The 11542-nt window shown below is 31.6% G+C and overlaps 2 protein-coding genes across 2 annotated transcripts; one reads left to right on the plus strand and one right to left on the minus strand.

Moving 5' to 3' along the window:
• Positions 1-757: 757 nt before the first annotated feature.
• Positions 758-4860, plus strand: Suv3 (Suv3 RNA helicase). Its single transcript, XM_018461848.1, has 14 exons — positions 758-949; positions 1143-1381; positions 1452-1674; positions 1846-2014; positions 2092-2203; positions 2262-2392; positions 2472-2785; positions 2906-3047; positions 3148-3306; positions 3389-3568; positions 3878-4026; positions 4103-4224; positions 4392-4445; positions 4521-4860. Exons 1-14 carry the CDS (start codon positions 828-830, stop codon positions 4652-4654), a joined length of 2250 nt encoding a protein of 749 aa, XP_018317350.1. The 5' UTR covers positions 758-827; the 3' UTR covers positions 4655-4860.
• A 1583-nt stretch (positions 4861-6443) lies between these two features.
• Positions 6444-11289, minus strand: LOC108731495 (serine protease 44; the record flags this gene model as incomplete). The annotated part of the gene is made up of 4 exons (XM_018461847.1): positions 6444-6964; positions 9447-9610; positions 10125-10393; positions 10953-11289. Coding segments are annotated over 4 exons (974 nt in total), but the record flags the coding sequence as incomplete, so codon positions are not given.
• Between the last annotated feature and the right edge of the window lie 253 nt (positions 11290-11542).

Here is an 11542-nt window from a genome sequence, read left to right on the forward strand (position 1 = left end):
TAGCCAATAAGCTTACAGCTCCTAACATGTTCATTGGGCGCTTTCAGCAGACTCAACAGTTGAGTAAGCGCTCGTTACTATTGATGTATTCTTCTAGATCTAAAATTCTGATTGGATGAGCTAAAAGAATATACCAATAACAGCGAGCGCTCGCTCAACTGTTGAGTCCGCTGAATGCGCCCATTGGCTGCGTTCAGCAGACTCAACAGTTTTGCAACCGTTTTATGATTGTCTGCTGAGATAGGACCATTCTTCTAGATCTAAAAGTATGATCCAATTAGCGCGAAGGAAACTTACAACAGTTGCAAAACAAACGTTCTGCTGAACGCACCCATTGATTACCGCGTCGCATTTTGCCGCGCGGTAAGCATTTCCGCGTCCAGTGTGCAGGAGCCATTATTCCTTCTATTGTGGCTGCACCTTCAGAAGTATGGAAGTAATCGGACTGATTGGACTAAAGGCCATAATAGAAGGAATAAAGAATTAGGAATAAGGAATAACGATTTCAACTTATCAGAAATCGGATACATCAGAATACACGGTTTCTGATAGGTTGAAATCGTTATTCTTTATTCCTAATTCCTTATTCCTTCTATTGTGGCTGCACCCTAAACACTTATCGGACTGAATCAAATCGGATCCACAGAACAGATCGGACCATTGGATCCCACGTATTGGTCAATGAGACTTTTGGTCTTGTTTGGCCTTTTCTAGGAAATCTCTTCCTAGTAAGTTGCATGGTTACAGCGCTTTTGAAGACTGAATGCTTTATATATGTCTGACTGAATGTGCATTAGGTTACGAGCTATGCACTTGATGCATTTCTAATGTTCTGTGATGTTTTGACAAGACTTTGTTCATTTGAAAAAAAGATGATACTTATTAAATGTGCCATGACAAAACAGCTGATGCAAAAAGGCGCTTTATCAGTAGCACCATTCATACGCAGGTATGTGTGTGTGTTGTGTGTATATATATATATATATATAGAATTAAATATTATTAAAGATTATATATATCTATACACTTTGATCGCATCTCTCCTTTTATATTCTTTCTCTCTAATGAATTGTATATTGCAAGGTTAAACTATATCAAGAATATTTCTACTGTGATTCCTGTTTCATTTCTTTCATTTCTAGGTCGACAGCTCTTGGCACAAGTTATGTTCAACCATGCAGAGGCAAGAAAAGCGACAGCAATACAAACGTACCAGAATCTTTGTTTCATCCTGTACCCATTAAACCAAATCCAGATGATATAAACGTCGGCGCTGAATTAACTGGATCTCCTTTGAAAAAGACAGATCTTTTGAAGATATTGAATGCCTTCTCGCACAAGACAGAAATCAAGGAACTAGCTCAGCAATATGGATTACATAGTACGTAGGCCATAAGCAATCAAATATATGTATCGCTGATCATGGTTTTTAATTGTGGCATTGATTTCAGGCTATTTCCAAGGACAAGCTTTCACAAACTTTAAACAGTATTGTTTAGGAACGGAATCATTACCTGTGGATCTCTATGTAGTTCTGAGTGATATCCTGCAAGGCGCTGGAAATATTACTGATATCTTTCCATACTTTATGAGTCATGCCAAGGAAATATTTCCACATCTTGATTGCTTAGACGATCTCAAAAAGATTAGCGATCTACGAAGTCCTGCTACTTGGTAAGAAAAAAATATAAATTTACATAATATTAAAGTTATCAAGATTTTTATTATCTTATTAATATACAGTTACTATATTATTATTTTAAGTAGTTTATAATGTATTTTTTAATATATCAAGAAAAAAAAGATTGTTTTCTACAAAAGTAACAAAATTTGATTATTCTTTAGGTATCCTCTAGCAAGAGCGAAAAATAGAAAAATAATTTTTCACGCTGGACCAACAAATAGTGGAAAAACTTATCATGCTCTAGAAAGATTTATTACCGCAAAAAGTGGGGTATATTGCGCACCGCTAAAGTTACTGGTTGCAGAAGTATTTCATAAATGCAATGAAAGGGTATATATATTTTTTTTAAATTATAGTCATCAAAGATAACATAAAAGTATAATAATTTATTTAACATTATTTTTTAGGGAACACTGTGTGATTTATTAACTGGAGAAGAACGGAAATATGTCAAAGGCTATAATAATCCAGCAGATCATTTATCTTGTTCTGTAGAAATGGCAAATTTACAAAATAATTGTGAGTACTGTGGCATCTTAATATTTACACAAGAAAATACGATCATAATCTATTGCAGATGAAGTAGCAGTGATAGATGAAATTCAATTAATGCGTGATCTTAGTAGAGGCTGGGCGTGGACAAGGGCCCTTCTAGGAATTCCCGCGGATGAAATACATTTATGCGGTGAAGCTGCTGCTATAGAATTGGTATCTTTTATCTTTGCATTATATATTTACGAATTATGTTTTAATATTTTGACCTCTATTAACTAAAAGCTATGTATAGGTAAAAGCTATATGCGTTTCAACGGGTGAAAACGTAGAAGTTCGCAGATATAAACGATTAACGGAGCTAAAGATAGAAAACCGAGCTGTCGAAACATTGAATAACGTTATGCCGGGAGACTGTATAGTCTGCTTTAACAAAAACGATATATATACTATGTCGCGTTCTCTCGAGAGCAAAGGAAAAGAAGTGGCTGTAATATATGGCAGCTTACCACCAGGTACCAAGCTGGCGCAAGCTGCGAAATTTAACGATCCTAACAATTCTTGTAAAATCTTGGTAGCAACCAATGCCATTGGAATGGGTTTGAATTTGTAAGTTTTATACACGCATATATTAAATTTGAATCTATATGCTTATTATTTGAGGTTTTAAGTAGTATAGGTGCATATAATTGAAAACGATCATCTTAAAAGTATCATATATTGTTGTAGACATATTCGAAGAATTATATTTTATTCGTTAATTCAACCAACATTTAATGAAAAAGGTGAAAAAGAAATGGACGTTATATCTGTGTCAGCGGCTTTACAAATAGCAGGTCGTGCCGGACGTTATGGCACAGTTTGGGAGACAGTAAGCAATAATCTAATTTATTTCTGAACATCACAAGAAAGACAATACAGAGAAAAATGTGGAAATATTAAATTATAGTAACCCTACGCTTACATCACAGGGCTATGTAACTACATTTAAACGAGAGGATTTATCAACTTTGAAAAATTTGTTGAGTCAAATACCGGAAACAATAATACAAGCTGGTCTCCATCCAACGGCAGATCAAATTGAGCTGTATGCTTATCATTTGCCAAACTCGTCATTATCAAATTTAATGGTAGATTTCGCATGGAGATGACAATGGAATTAATTGTGATGAATCGTAAATAATGCTGCTTTTAATGTTTTATCTATTTTAGGATATTTTTGTATCATTGTGCACAGTCGACAATTCCCTTTATTTTATGTGCCACATAGATGACTTTAAATTCTTAGCCGATATGATACAGCATGTTTTATTGCCACTCCGTGCAAGATACGTATTTTGTTGTGCACCGATTAATCGGAAATCGCCATATGTGTGCACCATGTTCTTGAAGGCAAGTATTATATTATTTATGAATATAATATTTCTTATATATATGCTACTTATATAAGTATATATTATATATATATGTATAAAAAAATATGTAATAGTTAAATATATATATATATACTATTTATATAAGTATTATAGCATTATATATATATATATATTACTTATATACTGACTGTTAAAGCTAATAATTAAAATGCTATTACGGAAAAAGAATTGGTATTAATATAAGATCTGCTTTATTTTTAGAAAATAAAATTTTAATTTTATCCTTATATTTCTAGTAGTATACATAAATATGTATTTTTTTCAGTTTGCACGTCAATACAGTAAAAATGATGCAATAACATTCAACTGGTTATGCCAACACATCGGATGGCCCTTTCAAATGCCAAAAACTATCATCGATCTAGTCCATTTGGAAGGCGTCTTTGATGTATTAGACCTTTATTTATGGCTAAGGTATAATGAGATTGTATTATTCTTAATTATAATTATTTTTTTGACGTTCTCATTTGCATTATCTTATATTTTGTAGTTATCGTTTCATGGATCTGTTCCCGGATGCTGAAATGATTCGTGACATTCAGAAGGAACTCGATGCACTCATTGAGGCAGGAATAGTTAAATTAACAGCTTTATTGTTTAATTCGGAAACAGGTGAGTGTGATTCTTTTTGAAACGTAACATATTTACAATACAATTTAAAATCTTTCATGCATAAAAATATACGTGCATGCGTGCGTCCAATTTTAAGTTATATCAAATTTGATTTTTATAATAGTTGTGAAATGTTTAACACAGAAAAATTTTTTTTTATTATTTAGGTGGAGAGGCCGATAGTTTTGAGTTACAGACGCAAAAGCAAAATTTCTATAAAGGTAAATCTTTGTTATGCATAAAAAAAAAGAACAATTGCGATGCTTGAGTGCTAAATTATACGTAACCTTTTTTAGATTTTAAGGGAACTGGTAAACGTGGTATAGGTAAAGGCAAATTGACTGAAAGATTAATAGCGGAGGGACTCTTAACACCACAAATGTTACGTGAACTGCAACACGAATGGATTTTGTCAAAAAAGAAAAAATAGTATAACTGCATAGAGACGAAATATTAAAAGAAATTATTTTATTGTAAGAGCAAGGCCACTTTGAATTTTTTAAATGGAATCCCTCATTTTTTATTACTTGCTCTCACTTTGACAACGCTACCCAACGTTAAACAAATGATACCATCTTATGCTCTCCTCAAAGTCATAAAACTTTTGTCTGAACATATTAGTCATTTGACACACACTTTCAGAGATAATAGCTTGTAATACTTTACATGGGCCACCCTGTATAAACTAACCATTTCTCCTGTAAAAAGATGTTTTTAGTTCATATATAATATATAAACTTTGCACTCTGCAGATTTTATTTTCGAAAGTGGTTATACAGATATTGAACATTGATAAAATATATTGAAGATTCTTTTCTCGTTTCGTGCATTGACTAAATACCTATTTATTTTAATCAGTCATAATTCACTTTGTGTTTAAAATTTAGGATAAATATTGAATTACATACATTTATTTAATGTAAAATCATTAAAAAGGAAATTTTTGATATGTTTTAAAAATGTATATTATTGAATATAACTGTCGTATGAAAAAATTAATTTTATATAATGTACATAATGAATATAAAATCTTTGTACAATTTAAAAAAATTTGTGTAACTTGGGCTTATTCATGGTGGAAGGAACTCGGATGTAAACTTTTGCACATACATTTATAACAGTCAGAACGTGACATAATCCATGTGCCGCAATATTGTCACATTGTATATATATATTTGAATTAGACGCTATGTCACTTATTTTACTTATTATTATTTTACTTATTTTTGTGTTTTTAATTATAATTGCATACAATATGTAATATAATGAATTTATTTTTATCTTTTGCCATAATAAAAATTAATTTTCCGCAAGCTTCTTCCCACTTTAATATTAATGCTTTCTCTTTTGGAGAGCAATAAAAATATATTTTTCTGAATTCTTTTTGATCACATCATTTTTACATGTTTTTATTTGGCAAGTACTCATTTTGGTCTCTCAAGCTATTACTTTAAAATTACCGCGGTGGAAATATTTAAATGGTCGCATTCCCTCAACAGAAATTCAATACTATAGTACTGACTAATCACTTATTTTCAGTATTAAAAGTACTGTTAACAAAATAAGTGATTAATTGGCTAGTACTACTATTAAATTTCTAGAAGGGTTTGGAATCTGCGCAGAACCGTATGAAATTCGTCTCGAGACCGAGACACCTGACTTTCTTCCACCATGAGTTTATTATTTGTCAATAAATTTACCGTATATATACGAACTGAGATCCGATTCTGAAGTTCTACAAAAATGTACAGTTCTACAATATTTTAATTTACAAACACCGAATTATGTTCGTTATTCTAGTCCGCAGGTCATCTAAAGAACGAGATTTTATTGAATATAAATAATAGTCTGAATATAAAAATAATTCATTGAGCTTAAATGTGATAAACGTGATTATGGAATAATGTACTTCTTTCACTATTAAAAAAATTTTTATTTTTATAAATAGATCACTGAATATATAATAAATTTTATTAAAGTATATGTTTACAAATTAATTTTATCCTGTATAAACTAGATATGAAAGTTTAAAGCTTTATGAGAAGATTTTGTAATCATCTGCATAAAAAAAATAGGAAGTATTTTACACACATTTTAAATTTTATCAAGCCAATATATAATTAATTAGAAATTATTATATACTTTCATAGTTTCAATCATGATGGAATTCCACCATAGTTTCAATAGGGAATGAGCGTTATTATTGTTCTTCTGTTTTTAATAAAAATGTATTATTCGCTTGTGTGTCACATACAAAAAATGTCATATTATTTTTTACAATGTTATTCGTTTTTCGTCATATATATATAGATCAATAGTCACTTTTAAATGCATAATTCAAGTGACAAACATAAAAGAATGCAGATAGAGAGATTCACGGAATCCTATATCGACTATCAACGTAAGCGTATCAAACATTACATTTGTCGTCAATGTAGAATTATTTGACGTAAAAAGAACTCACAATCAGTACTTAAATATTAATGGAATTATTTGTGATCTGCTAAAGTTAAAGAAATATTAGCACATGGAGCAATCAGTTGGGATACTGATAAACACTGTTGTCCAAATTGTGGAAGGCCATTTGTTCGTCAATCCATTGACGACCATAGGCTATATTAGCATAAACGCCAGGAGTTCCATTCTCGCCGCAGCCAAGACCCCAGGCTACGATACCAGCTTGAACGTATTTAGCCGGATCATTCCTTAGCGGACACACGAGGGGACTTCCACCGTCGCCCTACAACGAAAAAATTTTAAAAAATTACCTAATCGCATGCAAAATAGAAAAGAACATGGAAGTTTCTTCACGGAAAATTGTAAGCAAAAGGTTAATCCTGTATTTAGCACCAGCTTACAAATAATTGTTCCAGTTTATGCTCTTTTTTTTAATACAAACAATAAGTAAAATATAAATTCCTGCTCAAAATTGTCATAACAATTAGATTTAAAGATAGGTATAAAAAAATGTGCAAAAGTAAAATCAAAAACATTTAATTATTATGACATAAAGTCCATTACCAGAAGTGTTAATATTAAAACAATATCAAATATATTGAATATGAAAGTATATAACGTTTCGACTTAATTTAGTTTTCTTCAGCCATAAAAAAACAAATAAAAATGAAAAAAATAATTTAAAACAATAAATTGAATGTTAGAAAGATCACAAATGAAAATTAACGATATCAAAGGTTAAACATTATAAAGAGAATATTAATATGAATAAATTAGTATTATGTATATTAAACTAATAAATCTTCATGTCAGTGAATAATTAAAATTAAATCCGGTACTGTTTCATCGTTCAAAAGCGAAAAAGTAGAGTCTATAGTCTATAATCGGAACATCGAGAGTTGGTGTAAAATCCTAAATTCTAAAGTAACTATAAATATGTATATATATAAATATATATTAGGTGTACAAATTAATTCGGTATTCTTTTTTAATGAAATTCAAAGTTATTTACACAAAGACAAGTACACATTTAATATTCGAAATAATCTCCAGTGTTTTCAATGACCTTACACCATCTTTCGAGCAATTGACAAATGCCGATTGACAATTCTGGAAGAAATTTGGTGGTTTTGACTTTCTGAAGTCATTAATGCTTTTTCAGATCTCGTCAACTCTTTTAAAGTGCTCATCAGCCAGGTGAAATGATCGAAATAGGTAGTAATCCAACGGGGCAAGATCTGGTGAATAAAGCCGTATGAGGGAGAACTTCTCAGCCCAATATATAGATAACGTCCTTAGTTTCTTTTGCGATATGTGGTCGATATGTTATCGTGCTGCAAAATCATTTGTTTGTTTCCACTGCCAGTATAAAGTCTCTTTTACTCCAACACATTGTGCAAATGAATAAGTTGTTGATATAATATTCTGCAATAACAATCTGGCCAGGATTCAATAACTCATAATGCATCACGCCCTTCATATCCCACCAAATACTCAGCAAAACTTTTTTTGCATGGATGTTAGGCTTTGAAGTCGATGTCGATGATTCGCCAGGATTTACCCACGATTTTCTGCGTTTAGGGTTGTCACATAATACTCAATTCTCATCACCAGTAATGATTTTGTACAGAAAATCTTTTCTTTTAAATCGGGTTAGTAATTCTTCGCTCCTTGTTTTCCGGACTCAGGTTGTGCGGAACCCACCTATTCTCCTTCTGAATTTTACCGAGTTGACGATGAGATATGCATTGTTAGATAACTCTGACATGAGTTGTAATGCAAGCTCTTGTTGAGTTTGAGCGTAGTTTTCAGCGTTTTCAGTCAACAGTTTCTTGAGTTCTTCGTCTTCAAATTTACGTGGTTCACCCAGACGTTGTCGAGATCTGAAAGGTTTCCATTCCGAAACCTCTGGTACCACTTTTTACACGTTTTATGTATTACAACGTCTTCACCCAGGGTTGCGTTCTAAAATTCAACTCTATCAACTCGAGTATTATTTTATCCTTGTTGATCACCGAATGTTGAATAAAGATAAAAAATACTCGGAATTGACACAGTCAAGTTTTGGAACGCATCCTAGGGTGGTACAAATCATTTCTGTAGCTTCAGCAGCATTTTTTTTAATTGAAATGCGAAAAAATGCAGTGCTTTAAATGCTGCTTATCCTGCTTATCAACTGCTATCGTGTTCACTGTTATTTTGTGAACTTACAATTAGTGATACATTGCACTTACAAACCGCAAAAAAGCAGGAAACTATTCAGTTTTAAAATGGAATTATAAGTCACGAAATGTAAAGACACCGAATTAATTTGTACACCTAATGTATTAATAAAAAATTATGTCAATATTATAAAAATAAGAAAAAAATATATTCCGTATATTTTTTTTTTCCTTATATTTGATATTATTTTAATACCAACATTTCTAATGAACTTGATAACTAATATCATAATAAATTAAACGTTTCTGATCTTACTTTTGCTCGTTCTTGACCTATCTTTTTAAATATAATTGTTATAAACAATAAAGTATGATTATAGGGGCAAGGAGAAGTTAGAAAACATTCAACGCTGAATTTATCACGCGGATTTTGTAAGAATAGAATCTTCTCGAACTTTGATTTCTCGATTCGGAGAAAATTTGGAAGTCTCTATAATTTTATATCTCTGAATCGTTAAAGTATTGTATATCGCTACATGAAAATAAGACTTTATGGAATTTTTTGAGTATAAAGAATTTCTGTGAAACACATTTCAAATTTACCTTGCAGGTATCTTTTCCTGCTTCTCCACCCGCGCAGATAAAACTTTTGTCTAGGAGAAAGTATCTTCCCAATCGGGTGGTACGCATAATGTCTTGACACGTATTTTGTTGTACTATGGGAAGCTCCACTTTCTTTAAAATCACTTGGTAACGTCCCTCTTTGCCTGTAATTAAATTTCACTGATTAAAATCCATATTATTATTATATTATATTCTTATATTATTACATCATATTATTATATCAAAATAATGAAAAGATTTAAAAAAATATAAATCAAAGAGATGAGATGCATATAAGAACACTAGTTTTTCGTGTGTTAAACTTTAATGAGAGAATCTAAATTAAATTTAATAATGTAAACGTTTCGATTCACAGTTTCGAGTTATCTTCAATAAATAATCGTCTATTCAAAGATTACATGTTCACGCAAATCATTATAGAAGTCTGAACTTATATAACGTCGTGACATTGAAATGATGTTAGTATCGTTGAACCAAATATTATTGTATCATTACTATTATTTAAATATTCAAGTCGATCTATATTATTATTAACCACGATTGTTAAACAGAGACAATTATTTAAAAAAAATTAATATATTAAGTTAAAGATATTATTGAGAGATTCAATCGATCAATATTTATTTCTTTGCACAACGCAACATACAAAAGGCGTACCGAATATGTCTTTTCCCCATCCGCTGGCGAAACATCTGGATCCGTCGAAGTTTGCGTTTATTTCAGCGAGACATATGATATCAACGTTCTCCGCGTACTCAACTGGAGTTTTCAGGATCAGAATAGCGTAATCGTTGTAGAGAGCACCGGAATGGAAGCCTTCGTGAACCACGACTTTCTCGATTTCGCGGTCTTGATGCGGATAGATTTCGTTCTTCGTCTGCGTGTCCCATTCTCCCGCACGAACTTTTAGCTCCTGTGGCTGCTTCCTATTTGATCGGAATGCACTGTTAATCTTCCACTAGCAATGTTGTCCTTTTAACGAGCAGTTGATGTTTTATTATGAATACATAGATTCAGTATCCCGCCTTCTAAAAAAACTTTGTAATGTTTAGATTGTGTATGCATGACGATGCCAGTATCCAATTGTTTCGTTGCAAAGACGAATAAAAGTACACGTGCTTTTAGCAATCCGTATTGCAGACAACATAAGATTTTATGCAAATAAAAATTTTGATTTTTTTTCGTGTTTTATATATGTTTTTGACGTTAATTGTAAGCATGTGTAAAAATATTATTTTTAAAAGAGATTTTTCAGTATTTTATATCACTTTTTTAAATGAATAAAATAAAATTTGTTAATGAATAAAAAAAAATAACGAACAAAATATTTATTCGAATGTACTTAATATGAACGAGAGCTGTTTATCCATACCCTGTTATATCAACAAACTTGAAATAAGTTTTATTAACTAAGGTTATCGAATAACTGTTTGTAAAAATGTTATTTGTTATCACAAACATATTCATTGCAAATCGATTACTGACCCATTGACGCAGTGAGCTGCAGTGAGAACGGCCTGCCTGTGAATAAGAGCTCCGCCACATTGATAAACATTCAATTTCTGGCCATTGCTGCCGATATTCTCTTCTTTCAAAATAGCCACCATCCATGGAAATTCGCCGAATTGGGCCTCATTATCGGTTTGACCAGTGATCCTGAAGCCGACTCCTTCAGCATGTCGCTGTCCACATCCGTTCCTACCTATTGGTTTTGGCGTGGATGGTGGCTGCAGATCCGGCGGTTTGCAGCAAACATCCAAATAATTATCGCATACCCCAAGAGCTCTAAATATTCCAAAATATAATTGTAAAAACGTGAGGCTCAATTATTTTTATTTATTTTATGATACAAATAGACGCGCAATCGAATTTATTCACATAAATAAGATATTACTTAATAGAAAAACAAGATTTGAAGAATATCTGAGAGAGATTAATGATATCTATACAGATTTTTTTCGCAACTTACCCTTTTAAACTTTAAATTTTGATAGCGTTTTATATGCAATGTTTTACTGACAATTTATTGAATTACTTTTTTTTAATTTGCTAAACATTGAGAAATCATCAATTTA

The sequence above is a fragment of the Mycetomoellerius zeteki genome, unplaced genomic scaffold, assembly GCF_001594055.1.
Source record: "Mycetomoellerius zeteki isolate Tzet28-1 unplaced genomic scaffold, Tzet1.0 scaffold1307, whole genome shotgun sequence".
Taxonomy (NCBI): domain Eukaryota; kingdom Metazoa; phylum Arthropoda; class Insecta; order Hymenoptera; family Formicidae; genus Mycetomoellerius; species Mycetomoellerius zeteki.